The sequence below is a fragment of the Myotis nattereri genome, assembly GCF_964212035.1.
Source record: "Myotis nattereri genome assembly, chromosome: 15".
In the NCBI taxonomy this organism is placed as follows: domain Eukaryota; kingdom Metazoa; phylum Chordata; class Mammalia; order Chiroptera; family Vespertilionidae; genus Myotis; species Myotis nattereri.
Genome location: NC_138090.1, coordinates 1,534,674 through 1,560,986, shown reverse-complemented (window position 1 = coordinate 1,560,986; position 26,313 = coordinate 1,534,674). Strand labels below are relative to the sequence as shown.

Genomic DNA, 26,313 nt, shown 5'->3' with positions numbered 1-26,313 from the left:
AACATTTTTTAAAATGACACTCCTAAATTACTTGTGTTCAAAGTGGAAATCCTTCCCCCCAAATAAAACATTTAGGACTAAATGAAACAAAAGTTCTACTTGCCATCCATTGTGGGATCAACTCAATACAGTACTTGATAAATTCATTTACATAAAGAATAAGGGGTGATGGTGAAAATAAATGAGTTAGTCATCCGTCTTGAAAAGAAGACTAAGAAAAAAGGTAAAAGGTAGAAAACTACCTGCGGTCAGGACTGGAATGCGTCTGGTGAGGAAGGATGCCCAGAAGACTCCAGCCAGGAGGTGGGGACACCGTGAGGGGGGAAGTCTGTTCCGTCTCGGGCAGAGTGGGACCCGCTCTCGCACACCAGTCGGTACGGCTGGAGCTGCTGGAGGGCGAGGCATGTGCACCCCGGGCATGCCCAGCTCTCCGCACCAGCAGGCGGCTCCAGTGCCCAGCGGAGTCACTGGAACATGTCAAGGGCACACCTTGAACAGCAAAGGCCACGGGAGCTGGGAGCTGGGCATGCTGAGCTGGCAAATGGGGGGCAAAGGTGCTTGGTAAGGGCACCAGCAGAGCCCCTGCAGAATCTCACTCAGGGAGGAAACGAACACCAGCATAAGAAAGATGCGCAAGTCAACAAAACGCAGTTATTTTAGAAGAACGATAAAGCAGATAGATGTCTAGAAAAACAGATAAAAAAAGATAGCGCACTGCCCTTTTGAAAAGACAACATGTGAGCAACCAAGACTGACTAAGCCCGGATAGCCTCTCTCTCCCACCAATCACAACTAAACATTCTGGACGAAATACAAAAGCCATTGCCTGAGGACTTTGAAGGGTTATTGATTCTACAGCAACCACTAAAGTAAGATTACATAAATTAGTTAAAGTGAAACATACCCCAAAACTCCAAAGAATACACAAGCAGGCAGGAAAAGAAGAAGAGAGGAACAAAAAGTAGACAGAACACACAGAAAACAAACAATAAAATGCTAGACCCAAATCCAAACATGTTAATAATTTTATTAAATGTAAATGATCTAGACATACCAAGTAAAAGACAGAGATTGTTAGTTTGGAGTTGAGTGTTGGGGGGAGGGGGGGACTATATGCTGTGCAAACACTTAAGGGAGAAATGATAACCCTATTCCAGAATATAAAAGAAATTAATACTTTCTCACTCATTTTATGATGCCCATATTACCTTGATTCCAAATCTGACAAAACATTATAAGAGTAACAAACTGACAACAGATCATTATCCTATCTAATAAAGAGGTAATATGCAAATTGACCATTACTCCAACACACAAGATGGCCAGCAGGGGACGGCAGCTGGGGGGAACCAGGCCTGCAAGGGAGGGCAATTAGGGGAGGCCAGGCCAGCAGGGGAGGGCAGTTAGGGGCAATCGGGCCAGCAGGGGAGCAGTTAGGCTTTGATCAGACTGGCAGGGGAGTGCTAGGGGGTGATCAGGCAGGCAGAGGAATGAACTTTCTCCAGGAGAAGGCATGGCCACAGATGCTGGGTCTTTTTCCTACAGGAAAGCCGCTTCCCGCCTCAGTGTTACTGGTAATGAGCTGAGTGGGGTTAATTTAAATTGAGATCGAGATGGAAGCGCACACACATACACGGGGTGATGGACACTCCACTTTCAGCAAAGGGCCTGTGCACAGCGCTGCTAGGAGCTGCCCGGGCGGTTGGGATGCATTTGCCCAAAAGCGCAAGCCCAGACTTCCACACAGAAGAACCGACTGCCCGGCCGGGCTGTGCACGCGGGTCCCTCCCACGGCCCCGTCTCCGTGCTGTTCCCGTGTCTCAGAAGCCTGGCGTGTTCTGGGGCCCTTGCCGGGAGGTCTGGGGGGAGGGCTTACATTTAGACCAGGGGTTCCCAGCGTGGGGCACACGCCCACAGGGGGGCAATTTGATGTTCAAGGGGGCAATCCGAGAATGAGTTATTAACAGTGAATTTTGCATTTCTTACGGGTCTAGGGGCCTCATATGCAGCATATAAATATATATTGTGACACAGGTATGCATTTCAGTTCTCTATTATGTTTTGAAGCTTTATTTGCTATTTTTTCCTATCACTTCATATTATTATTTTTTAACAATTTCTTAGTGATTTCTTCCTCAGAACTTTCACTGTCCTTTTGTTCTTTCATTTTTCTCTTTCATGTTCCTTGGAAGCTTGTTTAGACCAAGTTCATGGCCTTTTAGGCTTCCTCCATGTGAATAGGAGTTCACTTTGTGAAAAATAAGAATTCCATGTCACAGGGGCATCAGGATGGTAGAGAGGCTTAGGTGGGGCATGGTCAAAAAAGGCTGGGAACCGCTGATTTAGACCCTGTGTCTCAGGGCCTGAATACTGCATCCGAGGGACTCAGCCACTGACTGCCAATGACGCTCCACCGCCAAGCACAGGACACGCTCAAACACGGAACATTCAAATGGACACGGCCGCCGCAGGCCGAGGCTCCTTTCAAAATAAGGCTCATTGTTCCCCCGACCGCCTATTAATAGCTCGAAAAGACATCTGTTCCTCATTCCATCTTTGCAAATCAAGAAATCTTCCCTTCCCTTCCCGACGGGCCGGAATGAAGTCACCGAGGCTGTAAAGTATAACAAGCACCAGGCGCATTCCCGCCAGAGCTTGCGGCCGACGCTGCCCCGAGCCAGCACCCCAAGACCCGGGTCTGAGGGGCATGCCCCTTTCTCCAGGACAGATGTCCTTCCACACTCACGCTGCACAGAGACCACCGAGGGAGACCCGGTGTTGCCAGCCCCACCCCCTTGTCCCCCAAGACCCCTCTGCTCTGACGGTCGGCTCTCCCACCAGATTGACTCCGAGCTAAGCTGCCCTTGGGCTCTGCCAGGGACGGGCAGCTCACCACCTCACAGAGCAACTGCTCTCCTCCCGGAATGTCGATGAGGTTAAACACCCAAAACCCACCTCCCACTCTAGGCCCCATCCTGCTCCAGGGGCCACGGACAGCAGGGCGCATCGTCACGACTCCTCTCCAGCTTTTGGACCTGGTAGCAGGGGCCTGCTGGCCCAAGTCCAGACAGGACAGCTGAGTCTAGTGATGACGCCCATGGTGGCTTCCCCTCGGGCCTGAGAAGCAACCGAGTGTCCTGTGTGCCCCGTGCCTCGGCCACTCCTGCAGCAGCACGCCCACAGCACGCCTGTCCTCCGGGAGCCCTGCCCAGTCTCCCCAGGGCCTTTGCCCAGCCCTTCTCCCAGGCAGAGGGAGCAGAGACTGGCCTGGCTGTGCCGGTGCCCAGCCCCCCAGGTTATGGTGTAGGAGCCCAATAACTGCCACCAGAAGGCCCCGACTGGAGCCTGCCCCACAGGAGTCTGAGCTTGGGGAGGCTGCTGGGGTGGGGGTGGGGGAACCACAGTTCACACCCCCTGGGGAGAAGGAGGCATGTGAGAGAGGACCTGCAGGCACTTCCCTGCAGCCTCCATTCGGCACCCCTTCCAGAGCCTGGGGGGGACCCCGAGAGCACAGGCCCAGTCTGCCGCTGGGCTGTGAGAGAGAGCAGAGGCCCCGCCCCCAGCCTCATCACCCTCCTCCCTCCCCCAGCTCTTGGGCCACAGCCGAGCTGCTTCCTTTGGCCCCTGGTTCCCCAGCACACAGCCGGGATTGTCCAGCCACCCAGGCGCCCGCACAGCTGAGGGGACAAGGCCCAGCTGTTCCTGGAGACAAGCAGTCAGCTTCCTACCCCCCGAGAAAAGGGGACCTGTGTCCCTGGGGAAGGAGCGGAGGGGGAGGCAGGGGAGGCCCAGGCTGGGCTGTGAGCATCCCTCCTCGGTTCCCCGGGCCCTGGAGGGCGAGGTGGGCCAGCAGGGAAGGCGGCGGGGGGTGCTGAGCAAGCCCCCAGCAGGCAAGCCCTGTGGGACCCTGGGCAGCCCATCCCCCCTGAGGCTCGGGCTTCACTCAGGAGGCAGCTGGAGAACTGCCCCTGTGATCCTTTCAAGGGCTGTTTCTTAGAAAGCTGGGACCCGAGGAAGAGGGGCAGGAGCAGCCCAGCGATGGGACCGTGTCTGCCCGTAGGTCGGCTAGCAGGGCCCAGGGAGCGGTGTGGGCAGCAACCCCAAGTGTGGTCCCCCAAGAGGAGGCACGGAAGGTGGGGCTGAGATAGATTCCGCTCCCGGAGCCCAAATGCATCATCACAGAATATGGGGGCCTCAGAGCCCCCCTGAAAACAGATTAAAAATATCCAAAGCAGGCCCAGCCGGCGTGGCTCAGTGGTTGTGCATCCACCCCTGAACCAGGAGGTCACGGCCCAATTCCCGGTCAGGGCACAGGCCTGGGTTGTGGGCTCGATCCCCGGTAGGGGGCATGCAGGAGGCAGCCGATCCCTGATTCTCTCTCATCACTGATGTTTCTCTCTTCCTCTCCCTTCCTCTCTGAAATCAATAAAAAATATACATATTAAAAATAAAAAAGACCTGGCCCAGCTGGTGTAGCTTAGCAGTTGAGCACTGAGCCAGGAACCAAGAGGCCAAGGGTTCGATTCCCAGTCAGGGCACACGCCCAGCTTGCAGGCCGATCCCCTGTAGGAGGCGTGCGGGAGGCAGCCGATTGATGATGTTTCTCTCTTGTAGATGTTTCTATCTCTCTATCCCTCTCCCTTCCTCTCTCTTTAAAAAAGCAATAAAAGATATATATTTTTAAAAGTATAAAAAATAGTGTATATATATATATATTACAAAAAAAAAAAAAGACCTGGGCAGACACTGCTGGGACTCTGCCAGGGTAGCAGGCAGAATGCTGAGCCCCAGCGGGAGCGTGGGAGGCGGGGCCTGGCCTGGGGCTGGGGAGTCTGTGACCTTGCAGTTGATAACTGGGTGGCCTGCGAATGATATTACAACACCTGGCCCTGGCAGGAAAAGGTCCCCCACCCCCGCCCTAGATGGCAAGGCCCCAGAACTCAGAGACCTTCCTTCGCCATGTCCGCACCCCTGGCTGGTGAGTGACATAAATGCTGGCAATGACAATGACATTGACGAGGTTTCTGCTCTCACGACCCTCTGCAAACTCAGCATTCGTAGAGCAGCCCCGGCCCCAGGCACCTGCACTCACGGTGTCTTCCCACCACATCCCCGGATCAGGGGGACTGTATCCCCCCCGCCACACACACACACACACACACACACACAGAAAGACCGAGGGCTGAGGAAGTTGTCACCCAGACTCCTGTCCTCAGGGACTGTCATCTGTGACATGTTTATGAGGAGGTTTCTGAGCGGCCTGTTCATGGACCAAGAGAGCCCCTTTTGGGACAGGTGAGCCTACGCCTCCTCAGAGGGCATCCCCTCTCCAGGGTCCCCCCACAGAGCGGCGGAGGCAGCCGGGCACCCCACAAAGCAAGGCAGGCCCAGCCTCGGGCCTGTCGAAGGAGAGACAGGCATGCCGTTAGCTCCAGTTGTAATGTAACAAGCCCAATTTTACAAATAAGTGAGTTTTCCCAGGCTATTATTTCTAATTATGCATTTACATCCATTCGCATTATGTGGCTGATGAAATGTTAATACCAAAGGCAATTTTCTGCTGACGGGCGGCATGGAGAAGAGCTTTCTCTCCATGATGAGTCAATATTTTTGGAAATAATTAGCCAGTTGCTCTGTGCTGACGAACCACTGGCGTGTGACGCGGCCCCCAACCCGAGCCGCTCAGAGGGGAAACCCCGACGGGGAGATGACGGGGTCCCAGGCTCCCGGAACTGAGTGGGGACCCTGGGTGGCGCCCCGCTGGCTGGTGGGACACCTTCGCCTTGGCCTCCCCGTGCCAGGGCTGTGTCCTGTGATTCTGTCACTAAACTGTGCCAGCGCCCAGACTTCCACCTGCAAACGGGGTCAGTCTAACGGCTGCGCACTCCTGCCTTCATCCGCTCAGCTGTTCAAGAAGTGGTTCCACTGCTGGGCGGCTCGGTGATTGAGCGTCAGCCCAGGAACCAGGAGGTCACCAGTTCGATTCCCGGTCTGGGCACATGCCCAGTTTGCGGGCTCCATCCCCAGTGGGGGCCATGCAAGAGGCAGCTGATCGATGATGTTCCTCTCTCATCAATATTTCTATGTCTCCATCCCTCTCCCGTCCTCTCTCTCTCTCTGAAAAAAAACAAAAAATGAATAAAAACATTTTTTTAAAAAAAGCAATGGTCCCTGCAGGTCTGCTCTGTTGGGCACACAATGAACACTCAACAAATGGTGATGATGCTGAGGAGGGCGAGGGGGAGGAAGTGAGGGAGGGGGAGGAAGTGAGGGAGGGGAGGGCAGAGAGCAGAGTCTGACCTTTCCTGTTCGCCCGTAAGAGGCTCAGGGTGCCTCCTGCCCCCCTGCCTTTGTGTGGACCACTCAAGCCTGCACACACATGCCACGTGCAGGCACATGGTCCATGCACACACGCACATTCCCACCCACCCCCACTGCCTGCTCGCACCGGCTGCCACTCACTGTTCGTACACGCACACACTGTCTGTGCACACACACACAGGCATGCGTCTGCACCCAGGAGTGCTGTCAGCACATGCACAGGCACATAAACACACTCCACCCGTGTCCTGTGAGCTCCCCTGGAAGGCTGGCCCGCGGGGGCAGGAGACGGGGGCCGGTGTGAGCAGGTGCCCGCCCCAGACCCTTCAGGAGACAACACACACGAGCAAGAGGCAGGGTTGGCACAGCCGGGGAGGACAGCGCAGCCTTCCTCCAGGTCCCTCCCGGGCCCAGAGACAGCAGCGAGTGTGGGAGGCAGCTTCCCCCAGGTGTAACAGGTGCACCCTGCCACTGTCCTTCTTCCCACGAAGCGCCCCCAGCTCTGTCACCTCCCACAGAGGTGCCACCCTCACCTGGCCACCTGGCCTCCCTCCAGCCACACCCGGCTGGGTGGGCTCTGGAAGCCACGGCTACACCCCAGGCCCCTCCTACCTCACCCAGTCTTCCCAGGGCCCCCCAGGGAGCTCCCACACTGCCCCCAGCGTGCCCACGCAGCCCCCCGACAGCAGGTGCCCCTGGAGGCTTGCCCAGCGGGGCTGAGTCCCTGCACATCATGTCTTAAAAGCCAACAAGAGAGATCGAAACGAGACAAAGCCTCATGCCCCCCCCCTCCGCCCTCGGAGCCCTGGGCTGAACCGGCAGGACGGGTGTGGCTCTCTGGGGAGGGCAGGGGCCGAACCACAGAGGACGGGGGCTGACCCAGCGTGCCTGCCGCCTGGGCTCTCCGAACCTTGGGGCCTCTTCCCAGCACAGACTCCCATTCAACGAGCTTCTTTCTTTTCTTTGGAAAAGGAAAAACGACATTTTGAAACCATTTTTGAAACATTCCTGTGAAAAATTACCTTAGGTCCGAAGCATCAAAGACATTTTGCAAACAAAACCAGGGCACTTTGTGGCTGGCGACGGCCCGGCTTAAGCCCGCAGCCAGCGGGCCCCAGTCAGCGCCCACACCCACCTGGAACTGCCGTCCTGGGGGAGGCAGGGCCTGGCTCCAGGGCCCGGGGTGGGGGGACCAGGTAATCACTTGTGTGCAAAGCCATGGTCGCCCCCGGCTCCCCAGGCACGGTGACCTGCCATCAACTTCGACTGGAACAGGAATCTGCCGTCACTCGGCCTTGATTGGACCAAATCCCATTGGAAAAGTGGGTGGGGGGGGAGGGGAGGCCATAAAACCCCAGGGTTGATATGAAACCACTGACATTTCACAAGCCGAGCTGCGCTGGCAGCTGCCAGTCCAGCGGCAGGAGGAGCTCCAAAGGGGCAAGTGAGGCGTGAAGGTCACGGAAATGCCAACGCCAGGCAGCCTCTCCCAGGACCAGACATTGGCTCCAAGAGGCAGGGCCGTGCCAGGGGAGCCCATCGGGGGAGATGCGCTGATCTCCGGGGCCTCCCAGGTACTTGGGGCTCCGCAGCCAGAGAGGATGCTAACGCCGGAGCCCGAGCCTGTCCCGTCCCCTCCATGCTGCACCCGCTGTGGCCCCGGGGAAGCGGGGCCCTCTGACAGGGCGCTGAGGCTGGAGAAATCCACCAAGAGTCCCAGGCGTGGGCCACCGGGCGCTGCCTACACTCGCAGCGCCAGGGCCCAGCGCTCTGCACCCATGCTGGTGCCCTGGCCCATGAGGCAACACTTCAGAGGCTGGCCGGCTGCTTACAGACACCTCTGCCTCCACAGCACCTGCCCTGGGACCTCCACCGCCATCTCGTCAAGGGGAGACCTCTCCGGGGTCCCTGGGGAACACGGGAGCGAGAACCCTGACACTCCGGCCACGCTCTGGCGTTCGCAGACAGCTCATTTTCTTTCTTTCTTTTTAAAAAATATATTTTATTAATTTCAGAGAGGAAGGGAGAGGGAGAGAGAGAGAGAAACATCAATGATGAGAATCACTGATCAGCTAGCTACCTCCTGCACGCCTCCTACTGGGGATCGAGCCAGCAACCCAGGCATGTGTCCTGACCGGGAATCGAACCTGTGACCTTATGGTTCATAGGTCGACGCTCACCCACTGAGCCACACGGATTGGGCTTAGCCAGTCCATATGCTAATCTCCATCCTCACCATGAAGGTGAAGACAGCAGGCGGGGAAATGACAGAGGTTTCTCTCAAACAGATCGATCCGCTCCGATCCGTCTGGCTCCAGCCTCTTAATTCTCCATAATGTCAAAGCAATTCTGGGTTAAGTACAAAGTCTGTCCTCCACTAAATTAAACGAATAGATCTAGTGGGAAATAAACCCCTGAGTGTACTGGGAATATTAAAAATTAAAAAATAAACTCTCCGCGGGCCTGTAAGATTTACTCGGGCAAATGACTAAATAAATAGCACACACAGAGGCGGTAAGAAAATCCATTAGGGCACACTCAGCGCCACGGGTCACCTCCCGCCAATAACACCGTCCCCCTGCCCCCCCCCCCGCGCCCCCCACCCCAGCCCTCAGATCCAAGGACGCCGGCCAGACACCACCCTGAAGAGCCCGCCTGCGTCCTCGACACAGCAAAGCCGGAAGGCCCCTGCGAGGCCACAGGTGATCTCAAATCCAGGCCTCCCCCCGGCCAGGGTGGCTCAGGGCTTGAGCACTGACCTGTGCACCAGGAGGTCACCGGTTCGATCCCCAGTCAGGGCACATGCCCGGGTTGTGGGCTTGATCCCCAGCAAGGGGCATACAGGAGGCAGCCGATCAATGTTGATGTTTCTCTCTCATTGGTGTTTCTATCTCTAAAAATCAATAAAAACGTATTTAAAAAACAAACAAACAGGCAAGCCTCCCATTCACCCTCTTTGTGGGCACAGCAGGTACCCTGTTTACAGATGGGAAAACCGAGACTACCAGAGGCCAAGGCAAGACCAGGGTGGGAACCGGAGCCCTGGACACCACCGTGGTCCCCTTAGCTTTGCTGCCAGGAGCCACATACGGGGAGGGGGCGGGGCGGGGAGGGGGGGGCGGCAAGGCAGGGCCTGCAGGCTCCTGGGGGCTGGCGTCTGCCCACCGGCTACGTTTGCCAACCCTGACCCAGTGTCTTCTGAGCATCTCCATGGGACGTGGGGAGAAAAAAGGCGGGGAGCAGGGCAGGGATTAAAATCTCACGTTGCAGTTGGAGAAACTGAGGCTCCGGGCTTTCCCGACCCAACCCAGCAGCCGGAGGCCCCTCAGGCAGGTCCAGGAACCAGGGAGGGCGGGGCGAGGCACTCGGGCCCTGGAACCCTCAGCCCTTCCTCGTGCCCGTCGTGCTGCTGAGAGTCAGGGCCCGCGTCACGGACAAGCGGGTGGGGAGGAGAGAAAGGCGGGAGGGGAGGATTCTGCAAAGGCCTCACCTGGGAGCTGGGCCAACCCAGGAGGGTCTGTGGCAACCCTGCCCCCCTCTCCGCCCCCCTCGGCCCCCAGGTCCCGCTCCCGCCCCGACCCCGGCCGCCATCAGGGCCGGACCTCCTCCCGGGCCCCTCCACTCCGAGGCCGCCTTTCCTGCCCCTCAACTCGCCAAGTCCCGCCTCCCCGGCCCCCACAGGGCGCAGCTCGGCTCACCTGGATGCCGGCGTCCCCAGGGCTGAGCTCACAGGCCGCCCGGGGGACGTCTCCCCGCTGGGACCCACCTCCCTGAGGTCCGGCCAGGCCCGGGCCACTCTGCGTTTGCTTAGCTTCCCCCGTGGGCTCCGGGCCCACGACCAGCGTGGAGCCCACTCTGTGCACGGAACCCCCGTGCCCTCGCCCGCCCTGACTCCGTCACTCACGACGCTCCGCCGCCTTCTGCCCTCCGGAAGGCCGCCTCACTCACCCCTGGCCTCGGCCTCGGCCTTGTGCCTGAAGCGCGCTTCCTCCGCCAGGTCTTGCCCTGGCCCCAGGGGCTTGTGGGTACGCGCATGCGCGTTTGTGTCTGTGCGCATGCGCATGTGCATCTGTGTGCATGTGCTCTGTGTGTCTATGTGCGCTTGTGCGTGTCTGTGTGCGTGTGCATGGGCATGTGTGCTGTCCGTGCGTCTATGCGTGCGCATCTGTCGCGCGAATGTGTCCGCGTGCGCGTGTCTGTGTGCACATCTGCCCGTGTGCATGCTGCGTGTCAGCCTCACTGCCTGCGATGATCAGGCGTGGTCTTTGTTCCTCTGGGCAGGTGTGTCCCGGCCCCTCTGGGCTGAAATGCAGTGCCTGCGGGTCCCCACATCAGGCACGTGGTGAGTCATACCCACAGACGTGTGCTGGACGCACGGATGATCATGTTCTCGGGACGAGGTGTCTGAGTAAATGTCCGAGGTGGAGCAGCTCTGCCTGGATCTCTCCCCTCTGCAGACGTCTCCAGGCCCAATCAATCCCGTCTCCCACAGCCCCAGGCTCGGGGGACACAGCCTGGTGACCCGGAACTGCAATGACAGGCAGACCCTGTGGCCTGACAGCTGAGTCCCTGACTGCTGCCAGCCAGGCACAAGCTGCCTGCCACCCGGCCTGTTCTGGGGGTGCCCCCGCAGGGAGGCGGCCTCCTGATGGCCCTGAGACAGAGGCCCTCTCTTGTCTCCTGCGATTCCGAGGCAGCAGCCTGCTGTCCTCCTCGGATGGAAGGCAGGGCCAGGAGGGCAGCAGGACCCCGAGCTGTGAGCTCTTCCACTTGCCTCCCTTACGTCTCAGGGGTGGTCAGCCATCAATGCCATCCCCACCATCCAGGGCACATCCAGGGCCTCGGCCACCCCGGCCCTGAGCTGGGGCAGCCGACCTGACGTGAACCCTAGGAGGTGTCTTCCTGGGGCCAACTCGGGCCTTTATCCCCTGACACTGAGGGCGAGCGAATGACTAAACTGGCCCAAAATGAAAGCCCTCATAAATCTGGTATTTCCCTTTAAGCTGTCGGGTACACATAGTGTGCCAGGATTACTGATAGAAAAGTTTATGGATGGCCGGCATCTTAAACTCAAAACACATTACCCCGAATCAATGTTGCCGTAGGCAGCGGGGAGAGGACAGGAAAGGTCAGCCGAGAAAAGAATGTCGAAACCAACACTCCGAGAGGACCTGAGCGTCACAAAAAATACATTCTGAGAGTGCGTTCCCGGAAAAACATCCCCGCGGGGCTGTTCTCACAAGAGGCCAGGCAGCTTGTTAAGGGGCGCTTTGTGGACATGCCTTTGAGAGTTCAGTAAATTCATCTGCAAAATGGTCTTGCCAAGGGGTGAAGACCCGAACTCACAGCCCAACCACGATGACAACTCAGAGTATTGGCGGCAGGAGGGAGAGGGCTGTGGGTGGGCACAGCGAATGGGTGGGTCAGGCAGACTTCCACCTGTGATCACGCACAGGGGTCCCCTCCAGGTCCCTGTGCACAGCGATCCTATAGTATTTCAGAGTCTGCAGTGGAGGGGGCGAGGGGGAAGCCTCGTAGCCCAAAGGTTGTCTGAACTACCTCTGCTGGACACTAGGGAGGGAGACCCAACAGTCCTGGAATGTTCCCAGAGGCCCGTCATCCGGAAACCGGCTTTGTCCTAAACAGGTCGCTGTTGTGGGAGCCCCAGGGGACACAGGCAGCGGGTAGGGCCGGGGCAAGAAACACCGAACCCCACAGGGTGACTTGGGCTTGGAGGATTCACAGACCTTAAAGGTGAGCGAGGCAGGACTCCCTCTAGAGCAGGAATTCCCCGCTGTGCACCCCTATCCCTGGCCATCCACCCCAGCTCAGGACCCAAGACCACAGAATCCTGCTCAGAACCAGTCCCCACATGAATCTGCTTCCCTGGACTCCTCCAGGGCCTAATTCGGGGAGCACAGTGCAAGTCTGCCCCCCACTTCCGAGGCTGAGGACGGCAATGGGGCCCAGCAGGGTCTTACAGTCACAATCCCAGCGGTTTCTTTCTTTCTTTTTTTGTTATTATTGTTAATCCGCACCCAAGGATATTTTTCATTGATTTTTAGAGAGTGGAAGGCAGGGGGAGAGACACAAAGAGAGAAGCATTGATGTGAGAAAGACACATTGATTGGTTGCCTCCAGCCCATCCCGAGCTGGGGATCAAGGTATGTGCCCTTGACCAGCATCGAATCTGTAACCCTTCAGTCCACAGGCCCACACTCAATCCACTGAGCCAAACCAGCCCGGGCCCACGGCGGTGGGATTGCTAAGGAAAGCTCCTGGCCCAGCAGGGTGGAAGGAAAGACAGCAGCTGGCCACCGCCTTCTGGGCCCCGGAGAGGAACTGCGGAGAGGGGAGGCGCTGGACATCCCTCCCTGTCCTGGCCCGAGACCCGGGCAGACAGGGCTCAGTAGGTGGCCTGTGGGCACGGGGATGACTCCTTGGCCACAGGTGAGGATACTGAAACCCAGGCCCCGGGGGGCAAAGGGCACAGTCCAGTCCCTGGGTGGGGGGTAGGACACAGCTTCAAAGGGCCTGCGGTTTCTCTGAGGCTGCGCCAAGGCCTCCTGGACCAGGTGGGCTGCGGGCAGGATCTGCCCTTTCCATTTCCTTCCAGGGCTGGCCCTTTGGGACCCGCACGTGGTGCCTCCGGAGGGCTAGTGAGCAGGGCAAACAGACGGAGTCCACGGGGTGTTCTCACCCCAGCTTGGGCCAGAGCTGAGAGGTTAGGGGCAGGGGATCAGGGGCCCAGATGTCGGATGCGCTGCCTGACTCCCATGGGGAAAGGAGCCAAAGGTGTGGGAGTCGTCCCCAGACCTGTGCGCCAAGCCCAACCACCTCCCGCCCTTCGGGGACCAGACCGAACTCCCGCAGAGGGCCGCGGGGCGGGGATGCGGGCGGGGCATGGGCTCCGAAACGCGGCTGTAGATGACAAGACCTTTGGCTCCTCTGCCGCCGCCGCGGGTCCCCCTTAATACACAGTAAACGGGGTTGGGGGGCGCGACCGCCAAAGAACGAGTGAGGACGGAGGGGCCTGCCGGTGAGGCGCAGGAACCCCAACCCCGCCCGCCCGCCCGGAAACCTCCGTGGGCCTGAGTCGTGCGGGCGCTCCCCCGCCCCCCCCACCCCCGCCGCCTCTGCCGTCACTCACGGCCTCCGCTCGCCGGCTCTCTCGTGCGCTCTCCGCGCCGCGGGCACCTGCTCGCCCCGCGCCCGGCGCTCACTTCTCGCTCGCGCACCGCAGACTCCCGGCGTCGCCGCCGCCACCCGCCTCGGCCCGGACCTGCAGGGCGCTCCGCTTCTCTCCGCGGCCCCGGGCGGGCGCCAACCCACCCTCCGAGGCCTGGGCCTGGGACAAAGAGCGGTGCGGCTCGTTGCCCAAACCCGGGTAAGGAGTTAGGGGCGGGGGTCTGCGGAGAGGGGGCCGGGCACGCGGCGCGCAGGGGTGAGCGGCCGCCCCGAGCGATGGGGATCGGGAAGCTGCCAGAAGCCGGGAGAGTTCGGGCGGGAGGACCCAACCGAAGCCGGTGCCGGGCGGGGCTGAGCTCCACCCCGAGAGACCGCGGTTCCAGCCGGCGACCCCCGCGGCGGGGAGGGGCGCTCGGGGGCGGGGCGGGGCCGGCTGAGCGAGAGGTGGGGAGGGGAGGGAGGGCGGGGTATGCCGCGGAGGAGGCGGCTCAGCACCCTCCACTGACCGCCTCCCCCCTGCCCTCCCTCCCCCTCTCCCTGCCTCTCTCCGGCTCCGGCTCCGGCTCCGGGTCCAACCACGCCGGACCCGCGCTCCCCGCGCCGCACTAGGTCCGGCGCCAGGTCTGCGCGCCGCGGCTGAGCGCGCACTCGTCCTGCGGAGGGAGCAGCGGAGGCACCGGCGGGGGCGGCGGCGGGAGAGCGCGGCGGGAGCCAGAGGAGGCGGCAGCCGGAGCCAGACCACCGGAGCCCGGGAGACGGGATTCCACTCGCCGCTCCGAGGCGAGGCGCGCGCTCCCTCGGCCGGGGATGGGTCCCGGCGCGGCCCAGCCCCTGCCCGGCCCGCCGCGCAGAGACTAACCTGCGGTTCCCCACCGTCCGGCGGACGCGGGCATAGAGTGAGGCACGGGCCGATCGCCCGCAGCCTCCGGGGGGGCGGACCTCGCGCGCTGCGCACCCGGAGCAGCGCCCCCCGCCGGAGCCGCGCGGGCCAGCGGGCGAGGGAGCGGGACTGATTGGCGGCCGCTGGCGGCGGCGGAGGATGGGGCGCCGCGGGGCCAGGGCAGGCTCCGAGGGGTCCTAGCCCGAGCCCAGCCGGATACGAGCCCGCGCTGCCGCCGCCGCCGCCTCTCCGCGCCCGGGCCGCCGCGCCCCCCGCGGGAGATGGAACAGCGGAGCCAGCTCGGCGCCCTCGGACACCTGCCGCCGCTGCTGCTGCACGCCCTGCTGCTCCTCGCGGCCGACGGTGAGCGCAGGAACTTCGCTGCCTGGGGGTTCAGGGTGGGGAGTCCTTGCGGGGCCGCCAGGGCCAGCTGCCCGGGTCGCCGCGGAGGAGGAGGAAGAGGAGCAGGAGGAGGAGGAGGAGGAGGGGAAGGATTCACGGTCCCCAGAATCCCGGCTGCAGCCGGCCCGGAGGGGTAGGGGGAGAGCGGGAAGGGTCGCCACCAGGGCACCCGAGGCGTTCGGACGGACCCGGCGCGCCCCAGCCCAGCCGGGTGGTGCGGTGGGCGCGGGAGAGAAGCGCAAGCCTCCCGTGGCCCCCCGCGACCCGGAGGAAACCGCCTGCGCGGGAGCTGGTCTCTGCGGCGGGCCGGCAACTGCTCGGGCGAACTTTGCTGGTGCCCGGACCGCGCGTGGAGCCGCGGGGTGGGAAGCACGGGCCCCCGCCCCGCACTGGGTCACGCCCGTCTCTTCCCCGCCCCCAGCGACGTTTACCGAAGTCCCCAAAGATGTGACCGTGCGGGAGGGAGACGACATCGAGATGCCCTGCGCGTTCCGGGCCAGCGGCGCCCCCGCGTTCTCGCTGGAGATCCAGTGGTGGCACCTGCGGGCGCCGCCCCGCGAGCTGCTGCACGAGCTGGCGCTGAGCGCGCCCGGCGCCCGGAGCAAGGTAACCAGCTGCCCGGCCCGCGGCAACCCATCTCCCACCCTCCCATCTCCACAGCATCCTCAGCAACAGGTACCCCCAAATCCTGGTCACTCGTCCCTTCTCCCAAGACCTCCCGGGAGGCCACACTCAGCCTCTAAAAAGCCCCCCCATCCAGTGCGCCTGCTCTTGCTGGCCGCCTGCGGGCCCAGGTCTGGCGGGTGCTGCTGGTGAAGGAAGACACGTGGTCCTCCCAGCTCGCCTTGCCCTCAGACACTCTGCGGTCCCCGGGGCACTGGGCCAAACAACTCAGCTCCCCTGGGCCTGGGTTCCAGCGACCAGCACAGCACCGTGTCCAGGGAACGCCCCCCCCCCCCCCACCTCCAACCCTCACAGGATCAGAGAGAGGGCGCCCACGGCCCTGTGCCTCTTAACCCACAGTCCATTATGTATTCCCAGCACAGGCAGGCGTGGGCCCCACACTCACACACACACACAGACACACGCACGCACACCTCCCCTCTACCCAGAGTCCCACCCAGTTACTGTTCCCACCTCCTGCTGGGTCCTATCCAGATATGCCGGCCCTTCCACCCAGTTTTAGGCAAAGTTTAGAAAAACGCGGACTGACGGGGAGCTCCCCGGAGTGGAGACCGGCCTCCCTTCTCACTTGGTGGCATCCCAGCCTCCCCTCTGGCTGGCAGGTGTGCTGGGCGGCCCTTCCTGGGCCAGGCACCGCGTCCTTCCGGGAGCCCCGCTGGGAATCCCACCGCCTCCTGCGCTCAGCCCACCTGCGGAGGGTCCCCGGCTGGAGGCGCATCTGAGACCCCGAACCTGGAGGCCAGGAGCCTAATGTCTCCCTCTCTTGCTCTTTGCATTTTAGGTAACAAATAAGGATGCGACTAAAATCAGCGTAAGTGTGGAGCCCTGCGCGGGCCGCGGGAGACCCCTTCTGGCCGCCTCGCGCCCCGCACCTTCCTCCCCGTTAGAAAGGCTTAGCGGCGCGAGAGGTCGGGACTTCCTTGCAACCCCGCATCGTGTCGGGGGGGGGGGGGGGGGGGGGGGGCGCCATCTGTCGCCAGGAGCGGGATCGGTTTCTCTTTTATATGCAGAGGGTCCCAGGCTCGCGTCTCCTTCCTCCCCTGTGCGCTCACCTGTAAACCTCTCCTTCATCCATGGCGCGCGCTCAGGCCCTTCGCGGAGGCCTGCTCTCCTCTGCTGGCATTTCTCCCAGCAACTGGGGGGTGGGTGGGGGAACCGCTGCTCCAAACCCTGGCCGAACCCCGGCTCTGCATGGTGGGCCCCACCCCCGCCCCACGCGAAGCCCTCTCCCCCGCCTGGGTCGCAGCGCAGGGTGTTGGGAATGGGGGTGGGGAGGGGCCGTCTTGCCAGGCTTGCAGGAGCCGGGGTCCTGGGGTGTGTGACTCAGGGAGGAGATGCGGCCATGCTTTCCCAGCGGGAATGTGCAAGTTTCAGGCCTGGAGACTAGCAGGGCCTCTCCCGCGCCGGGTTCAGAGGTGAGGGCTCCCTGAGTGCACGGTGAGGACTGCAAACCCGGTGCTTCCCCATGTCCCCTCCAGGCCGCATCCCCGCCTGCCTGCTTGGGACGGTGGAGGGGCAGCTCTGTAGGGCCAGGGGATGTGGCAGGTATACATGTGTCCTCCGAGGGCAGGGGATACCGCTCAGGCCTCCAGATTCCAGATAAAGAAGTGGTAGTGGCGCCCTAGCCAGTTTGGCTCAGTGGATAGAGCATTGTCCTGCGGACTGAAGGGTCCCGGGTTTGATTCCGGTCAGGGCACATGCCGGGGTTGTGTGCTCAATTCCCAGTGTGGGGCGTGCAGGAGGCAGCTGATCCATGATTCTCTCTCATCACTGATGTTTATCTCTCCCTCTCGCTTCCTCCTGAAATCAATTAAAAAATATTTTTTTAAAGAATAAAGAATAAAGAAATGTTAGTGTGAGATGTGGAGGCGGAGGAAGTCGGGGCCTCAGAGCCCAGGCTGCCGAGTGCCCAGCCCGGGTTCTGTGCCGATGACGGGGAACCGGACACAATGCCATGGGCGGGGCCACCCGGCACAGTCAGAGCTGGGAGCCCCATGCGGGTGGGACCGCGCCCCTCCCTGCCCTGACCCAGCCCCTCTCCCGCAGACGGTGCGCGTCCAGGGCAATGACATCTCGCACCGCCTGCGCCTGTCAGGCGTGCGGCGGCAGGACGAGGGCGTGTACGAGTGCCGCGTGGCGGACTACGGCGCGGAGGACACGCAGGAGCACGCGGCCCGGGCCCTGCTGCGCGTGCTGTCCCGCCTCGCGCCGCCCCGCATGCAGGCTGCGGAGGCCGTGTCCCACATCCAGAGCAGCGGGCCCCGGCGCCACGCCTCCAGCGCCAACCACATGGGCGCCGCCGGCACCGCGGGCCGCCCCACAGCCCAGCCCGGCCGCAGCCACAAGAGCCTGCCTCCTCCGGGGAGCCCTCCGGCGTCCCCCGGTCCCGGAGTCCCCCAGGCCGCCGCTTCCGCGACCCACGCAGCCACCACCACTGTCGCTGCTGCAACCGCTGCTTCCTCAGCTCCGCCACCCGGCCAGGTGGTTCTGCGCCAGAGGCATGGCTCCGGTAAGTGTGCGCCCGGGAAGGTGTGCGCCCGGGAAGGTGTGCGTCCCGGGTGAGGTGTGCGCCCCGGGAAGGTGTGCGCCCGGGAAGGTGTGCGCCCGGGAAGGTGTGCGTCCCGGGTGAGGTGTGCTCCCGGGAAGGTGTGCGCCCGGTGAGGTGTGCGCCCGGGAAGGTGTGCGCCCGGTGAGGTGTGCGCCCCGGTGAGGTGTGCGTCCGGGAAGGTGTGCGCCCGGGGGAGGTGTGCGCCCGGGGGAGGTGTGCGCCCGGGAAGTGTAGGAGGAGAGCCCCGGGATGATGCCTGGTGGGCGTGGAGCTGAGCCCAGGCTGTCATCCTGCACTGGAAAAAGGTCCCGGGATTGGGGGGGGGGGGTGTGCGTGCGGGGAATTTCCCACATTCCCTTCGGTTTGGTTCATTTGCACATGCATCCTCATGATTTGGTAACTTGTGGGCCCCGTAATGCATTGGGCAGCCTCCCCCCGGGCTCTCTTTGCTGTTCTCCTGCCTTTACTGTTGGCCAGACCCCCTTCCTGCGTCCCTCTGCCCAACGCCGCCAGACACATCTTCTGCACTGGAAGTTTATGTGCAAAAACTCATCGGTTTCACATCTCATTTGTCAAGAGAGTGATGTTTGTGTCAAGAGATTGTGATGTCCAACACGGGCTGGATCCGCGCAGCAGCGCCAGCTCAGGGGACGGGCCCTTCTTAGCCGCCTCGGTAAATCCGGCTCCTCATTCATCTGAGTGCTGACCCATTTCTCCTGAGCACTTTGTTGGTGGAACCATTTCGCGGGGGAGGGGCAGGGGATAAAGAGAAAATAAACAAAGCAGAGGCCCTTCCAGACAAGCCCTTTGACAGGGAAGTGCAGAGGGGGGCCGATCGGCTGCAGACGAATACAGGGAGCAGTGGGTATGTTGGCTGGAGGATGCCCTCTGCAGGGACTGTATCTGCGGCGTGTGACCCCCTCACTAGCCTGGGGGCTGCGCTGCAGGAGAGGCGCCTGGCCCCCGGAGAGCCAGCTGCATGGGCGCACACTGCCTGGTGCCCACGCGGAGGGCTGGCCTTCCGTATTGCAATGACCAACGCGAGAAAGACGGCCGAGGCCATGGGGTGCCGGCCTGGAGAGGCTGTGGCTGCTGGGAGCATCCTGGGGTGTCGCCATGGCAACCGTACACCAGGAGCAGAGGGGGCTCTGGATGAGGTGAAGTCGCTCACTCTGACCCGAGCCCTCGGTGGTGACGGAGCTGGCGGCAATGGCACGGCAGGGCCAGGCGCTGTGCCCTGGGCTTCCCACCTCCCCAGACCCACAAGCACCCGGGAACGACCACCTTACAGCAACCGTCCGCTCTTCCCTCTGCTCCGATGTGACCGGAGGACCGCCGTGAAGGAGAAATAAATCTGGCGGAAGTCTCCCAGAGGAGAGAGGGCGAGGCTCTCTGAGCCTCTGAACGAGGAAAGGGTTTCATAAAGGACTCGGCTGGGCCTCACCGTTGGCAGGAGATGCCGGCTCCCCCCTCTCCCCCCCCCCCGGTGGCCAGCGTGGGTGGTTACAGGGCGCGTGCCAACCTCTCACCAGCCGGTCACATGGCTGCCATGAGCACAACCAGCAACGGACCCAGCTCCGGAGTGTCAGGGCACCCGGGGAGCGCCGGGGCAGAGCCGTCTGTGTCAGGGGGAGTCCCAAGCAGGGATGGCCCCTGTCCAGTGAGGCAATCCAGGGAGGCTTCCTGTGGGTGGTGTGTGAGTTCGGGGGCTTGGCCTCTCTGCTTAGGTCTGTCCTGGGAAAACTTCTGAGAGACTCGCCTCCCCTCCCCACCCTGTACCCTGTGGGATGAGAAAGTCAACCCCATGGAGTGAGCGGCCTTTGTCCACCACGGAGTGGCCAGGCGGCTCGCGCGTAGCCATTCTTTTGGCCGTAGGGAGACCCCAGCTTAGGGACAAAGCAGCGGCACCGTGGACCCTGATGGGGAATGATTCAGAACTTGCCTTTGCCACATGCATGTCTCGTGGTTTCCCGCCTCCGCAGCTCAGCCTGATCCTCCTGCCTCACGTCCCCGAACGCTTCCCTCCAGAGCCGGACCCAGCCCCAGCTTGGGGGCAGCCCCCACGAGCGAGCCGGGTGGTGCGCCAGCCCTTCTAAATGTCACCGGGAGCCAAACCCAGCGAGAAGCTGCTCCTTAAACCCGCCAGGTGCCCCTTTTCACAGCTCGGGGTGTGAATGGGGTCCCCAGGCTGCGAGGTCGAGTGCCCTTGTAATGTGATATCGATTCGTTCTCCTCCATGCGGCCAGACGCAGGGCCTGGCTGTGGCCTACCCTGAGCAGTGTGGAGATGCCAGCTCGGTTTTAAGACACATTTGCAAGCCCTGGCCGGCGTTGCTCAGTGGTTAGAGCGTAGACCCTGCTCCAAAGAGCCATGGGTTTGATTCCTGGTCAAGGGCACGTAGGTGGGGGTTGCAGGCTTGGCTCCGGTCGGGGCTTGGCCCCCTGGGATGCATGGGGACAAGGCAGGACGAACACCACCAGGGGAGATGCCAGGAGCCTGAGCGGGCTGCACGCAGAGTCTGGAGGCCAGGACCCTCCGCCCCTCCACGCCCCACTGAGCCCGCCTTCCACCAGCAGGAGCCCGAATCTCCCAGGAAGGGGTCTCGGGGAGAGGTCCCGGGGGGCGGCGTGGCACAGACTGCTTTGGCCCAGAATCCCACGCAGCCACGTCTGCCTGCAGGCCCCGAGCCTCAGGAGGAGGGAGGGTGGCACCAGGGAACACAGCCAGTCCCCACTTGCTCCCCTCCGCCTTCAGACGGCCCCACCGTCGCTCCCTGGCGAGGGCGGGAGCAAGGGCCCCCTCTGCTGGACACGGGGGAGGCGGCCAGGCCATGGGGCATGATTACCCGTGCCAAAGTTAGTGGAGATGCATATTTTTTCGAGCATTTCACAAATTACATCTCCAGGTGGGCAGACGAGTCACTCATCGCATTAAAGATGAAAGTGACGGAAATGTGCGAGGCAGTAATAACACGGGAGCCGACAGGAGGGAGCCATGCCTCCCCGGCCTCAGGCCTGGGGCATCATTCCCGCCTTTGCGTGGCCCAGACTGCGTGGCCTGGCTCTGCCGAGCACCGGACGGGAAGGCTGCGGCCGGGACCCACACACTGAGCAGCCTCCGTGGAGCCCACTGCTGGCCTAACCAGAGGGGTCTGGGGTACATCCGCCTTGAGGGACACAAAAGCCATGGGGTGGGGTGCGGGGGGTGGGGAGCTGGATGTAAACAGGGCTGGTCTTCAGCCCCAGGGGCAGCTGCCTGGGGCTGCGGTGGGCACAGGCCAGACCGCACAGGACGAGACCCGCACCCCGCGTGCTTCCTCTCCAAGATCGCTATTCCCTCCGAAGCCCAATGGCGTTTGCTCCCAGCCTCGGCCCGCGTCACCGGCACACATGACTTTTACGGCAGAAACTAATCCTCTCCGATTCTGTTGGCTCCATTCCTCGCCGGCTCCCCTGAATAAATATCCACGAAGAGGCTTTAATTAAAACGCCGGCAAGGGAAGCAGCCGCCTCGCCAGGTGACATTTTCCCACTCGGCTGCGGCTGGGCCACCTGGCCCGCCCGGTGCAGTGTCTGGTGGGCAGAGAGCCGGGGTGGGGGGTGGGAGGCGCGGGTGGCCGGCAGGGAGGTCAGGGCGAGGAGCACGGGCCCCACATCACACAGCGACGTAGGACAGAGGAGGGACCAAAGCCCGGCCTCCTGCTCCTGTGCCAGAAGTGGCTCTGTGATGGCAAACTCGGGCGGCCCCGAGCCAGGCTGGATGGTGCACAGGGGCCGGGCCAGGCTGGCAGCCACGCTGGGCCCAGGGTGGGGTTGGGGAGCAGTGAGGGGGATCTCGTCTGAGAAGTCCCACAGCTGCTGGTCATGTGGCCCCTGGAAACGCGGGCCCAGGTGCTGCGTCTGGGCCTCTCCCCTGTTGGGGAGCACCTGAGCCCGAGTGAGTTCCGCAGGCACCCGGCCGGCCGGCTACTCATCCGGCACCACATCCTCCCTCGTCCGTCCCAGGGCTGGGTGCCAGCCAGAGCGGCAAAGGAGTCCCCTGTCTTTTTAATCAACAAACAATGACTAGGACTCCAGCCCCCCAACCTAGCACCCCCGCTGGAGCCAGCACCCCGTGTCTGACCTCAGCCGGCTCCTGAAGCCGTCGGTCCAGAGGCCCAGGCCGGGATGTTCCATGGGCCTGTCCGCTCTCAGGCCACTGGGATCCTGTGAATCAGGTGTTAACTGTTTTCCCTCCCCTGCAGGCACCGGCCCCACCTCCTCCGGGGACCCACTCCTGTCGCTGCTCCTGTTGGCTCTGCACACGCTCCTGGGCCGGCTGGTGGGGCACTGACAGCTGCACCCCATCGCCCCCCCGCCCCCCGCCCCCGTGCCTGCACGCCTCAGCAGGGCCACACCGCCCACCCAGACCCAGACCCGGGCGAGGACCGGGTCGCCGGATGGACACTGAGAGGCTGAGAGAAGCATGACAAAGTCCACGTGGAAACCAAATCATATGTGGGGGGAGTTACACAGTAGAAACCCGAAACCACGCATCCAGTTTCCAAACGAGATGGAGGCGGGCCCGTGCCGTGCGCTCCGGCCCATGAGTCTCTACTTCTGCGAACTTTTCTTTTCTCCGCTTCGCCTCCAGCTCTTCGTTTTGCACGAACTGCCGAACCGTTATCTTAGGAGACGGCGTGAAAATGTTGGGTCACAGCCTTCCTGACAAAGGAACGTATTTTTTGTAGATGATTGTGTTTAGGAGTTGTTGTTTTTTTAATTTCACAATTTCCGTTGGGGGCTTATTTTTTTTTTATGAAAGTAAATTATTTCTTTTTGAGACATTTGGATTAAAAAAAGATACATCTTATCATAATTAAATTCACTGTCAATAATATTTATTTTTAAATAAACACGGGAAACAAGGTCAGACACTTGTTTCTACACTGGATTGTATACTGCTGAGTCGCAGTTGAATAAAAAAATGACTTTGAAGTGAGCTTCCTACCAGCCTGTGTGAAGGGTGAGCCTCGGGCCTCAGGCAGCCCTGATGCCATGGCCTCCTGGTCCCTGGTGCCAGCGGTCCCTTCAGCTGGAGGACAGCCGGGGCCCCTGCGAGGCCACACGGCAGACAGGAGCACCTGCCCGGCCTCCCCTCGGGACAGGGCACCTCAGGGAGCCGGGGGGACGGGAGCCCCCCGCCTGGGTCTTCGAGGAGAGGAGTCGCTGGGGAGAGGTGTGCTATCAATCTCTCTTTTTTTAATGTTTTTACTGATTTGAGAGAGGAAGGGAGAGGGAGAGAGAGATAGGAACATTGGTGAGAGAGAAACATGGATCGGCTGCCTCTGCACACCCCCCCCCCTCCTAGGGATCAAGCCTGCAACCCCAGCATGTACCCCGAGTGGGAATCAAACCCATGACCTCTTGGTTCCTGGGTCAACGCTCAACCACTGAGCCACACTGGCTGGGCCAGCCTCTTTTTCTACTAATAAACCTACATGCCCCTGGGAGGTGACGTGCCCAGCTGTACTCACTGTTCCTGGAGTCCCTGCCAGTGGAGGGCGAATGTGGGGAGGAGAGGGGCCGCCATGCCCTTTCCTGGTGCATGGGGAATGCTTTAGCCTCTGAAATGCATGTGTTTGGGGCAGGTCACACACGCCTTAAAGAGATAGACATGCCTCAGGGGCTATTGGTCTTCATGTGGACGGGATTGCATTAAGCAGCCAGATCGCCTGGGTTTGCTCAGAACCCAGCCAGCCTTCAGTCCGCAGGCGGATGCTCTATCCACCGAGCCAAACCAGCTAGGAGGGCCCCCGCCAGTCCTTAAACCAGCTGGTCACAGGTGTTGCTCACCGGTACCTCCAGTCCCCGCTGGCTGCTCAGGGTTGGGACTCCGCTTCCTGGCGGCCGCGGAACAGCTCTGGCCAGTGAGGGGTGCAGGAAGGGGCAGTGGCTTCCAGTCCAGGCATGAGCTGGCTCGTCTGAAAGAGGACGAGCAACATTCAACGCTGCAAATACTGGGCCGGCCCCGCGTCCCGCGTTTCCAGCGTGTGCAGCGCTCCCCCTGCTGGCAGGTACTGGAACTGCGCCTGCGAGGCGCCAGCCTTGGCCGCTGGGGCGGCTCATTATCGCACCATCACCGGCCCCGCCCCACAAGGATGCGGTACTTATTTGGGGCAAATAGAAAACGGAAGTGCATTTGGACCGTCCCACCTGTGCAGAGACCCCCGTGGGAGCTGGCGGGCTGGGCTGCGTGAGGAGGCGCCCCGGGCCTGCTGTTTCTGGTGGACACAGTAAGTGGTCTCATATTTCATTTCTATCGATCGCCACCCATCGAGCTGTAAATTCAATCGTTCTGTCTGGTGGAGAGTGGCTCTGCCCAGAGGATCATCTCAGAATTAAGGACAGCTCAATACTGCGGCCAGCTGGCTATCGGCGACTCCAATGCGGGCCCAGTGTGCATGGAGCCAGCAAGGCGCTCCCCCGCCGCCAGGGGGCGCCCGAGGATCGGTCTGTGAGGGGGTGCGGCTGACCCAGATCCCTTCAGGGGCCAGAGCTGGGGAGCCATCTCCCACCCCACAAACCAGCCCCCTGCCAACAGCCATCCTCCAGGCTCCTGGCGGGAAACCACTGGCCCTCACGCCCACGCGGAGAGGAGCAGGTGTGCTCTGGGGGGCTGCCCGCCCTGGGCTGCCTGAATTCTGCACAGCCAGGCAGCCCCTCGCACGCACAGGAACGAGCCCTCCGTCTCCTCCTGGGGACCAAGGATTTCGGGAAGGAAGTTGTGGGTGAGGCCTGCGGGGCAAGTTCCCTAAAGTGGAGCCTAAACCCCCCGAACTGAAGGTATGGAAATCTGAAAGAGGCCGAGGAGGATGAGGGTCCACATGAGGCCAGAGCAAACCCCTCTGAGCTGGGAGCCCTGTGGACCAGCGCCCCTGCTCACTCGGTCCCTGGAGATGAAGGGGGGAAGCCAGTGGAGTTCTGGGCACCTGGGCGCATGCATGCTCCCTGGGTCCCCCGTGCAGCACTCCGAGGCCAGAGTGGGCAGCCTGCATGGGATGGAAGGGGCACCTGCACACCAGAGGGACAAGAACCCACCCAAAACTCACCACCCAAAACACCTTTTCTTTTTTAAATACATTTTCATTGAGCCCTAGCTGGTTTTGCTCAGTGGATAGAGCCTCGGCCTGCAGACTGAAGGGTCTGGGGATGGATTCCCAGCCAGGGCGTGGGCTTGATCCCCAGTAGGGGGTGTGCAGGAGGCAGCCAACCCATCATTCTCTCTCATCATTGGTGTTTCTCTCTCTCCCTCTCCCTTCCTCTCTGAAATCAATCCTATATAATCCTATATAATAAAAGGCTAATATGCAAATTGTTCCCTCGGGAGTTCAAGGGAGTTTGACCACTCACTATGACATGCGCTGACCACCAGGGGGCGGCACAGAAAGAAGGAAGGCCTGGGCAAGCAGCTGCACATAGCAGAGTGGTTTCAGTGTGTGCGGCGGGAGGGGGGTACCCCTCGAGCTCCTGACCTGGTCCTTGGGGACCCCCATAAATACGTGGACCCAGTGTTCCAGGCTCCCTGCGGAGGGCATTCCAGCCAGCCAGCATGGGCCTCCCTGACCGCCTCTCTGTGTCATGTCTCAACCCCAATAGGAGATCCATGATAGGCTAATAAAGGACAGATGATGGATGGATGGGTCATGGATGGATGGATGGATGGACGGGTCAAGGATGGATGATGGATGGATGGGTGGGTGGATGGATGGATGGATGGATGGATGGACAGGTCAAGGATGGATGATGGAGGGGTAGATGGATGGATGGGTCACGGATGGATGGTGGATGAGTGGATTGATGGATGACCAGATGGCAAGACAGATGGATGGACCCGGAGGCAGAGACAGAGATAGACATTTTCCAAGGTTGTCAGACTCACACCCACCCAACCACCAATATTTGCCGACTCCCAGATCTTGCCTGAGCCGGCAGCACACTACACCTCCCGGGGGAATCGTTCACGTCCCCAAAGGAATCCCTTTCGCATGCTGTGAAGTAGCAGCACCTGTAAAATCAGGTTTGAAAGTGGTGACAGGAGACCTGGTCTGGGTGGCGAACACAGAACACAGGGCGGACGATGTGGAATGCACCTGAGGCCTGTGGAATCCTAAGCAGTTCCCCCCAATGAACCCAATGAAAAGGAAAGAATAAAATAGGGTTTGAATCCCGATTTATTACACGGAGGAAGAGAAGCGCGCGCGCATACATGCACACAGGCACACATGCACGCACATGCATACCCACAAAAA

General features: G+C 61.3%; 1 protein-coding gene across 1 annotated transcript; it reads left to right on the top strand.

The window, feature by feature from the left end:
• Nucleotides 1–14,442: 14,442 nt before the first annotated feature.
• VSTM2B (V-set and transmembrane domain containing 2B) lies at nt 14,443–22,999 on the top strand. The gene is made up of 5 exons (XM_081107859.1): nt 14,443–14,752; nt 15,213–15,397; nt 16,257–16,286; nt 17,522–17,984; nt 22,267–22,999. The coding sequence occupies exons 1-5, from the start codon at nt 14,671–14,673 to the stop codon at nt 22,353–22,355; spliced, it is 849 nt and encodes a 282-aa protein (XP_080963985.1). The 5' UTR covers nt 14,443–14,670; the 3' UTR covers nt 22,356–22,999.
• The last annotated feature ends 3,314 nt before the right edge of the window (nt 23,000–26,313 follow it).

Bases quoted from the DNA above. Each gene is read 5' to 3' on its own strand.
- VSTM2B (XM_081107859.1), top strand. From the start codon at position 14,671: ATGGAACAGCGGAGCCAGCTCGGCGCCCTCGGACACCTGCCGCCGCTG. The intron at 14,753-15,212 runs GTGAGCGCAGGA...CCCCGCCCCCAG, and splicing joins GCTGCTCCTCGCGGCCGACG to CGACGTTTACCGAAGTCCCC. The intron at 17,985-22,266 runs GTAAGTGTGCGC...CCTCCCCTGCAG, and splicing joins GCGCCAGAGGCATGGCTCCG to GCACCGGCCCCACCTCCTCC.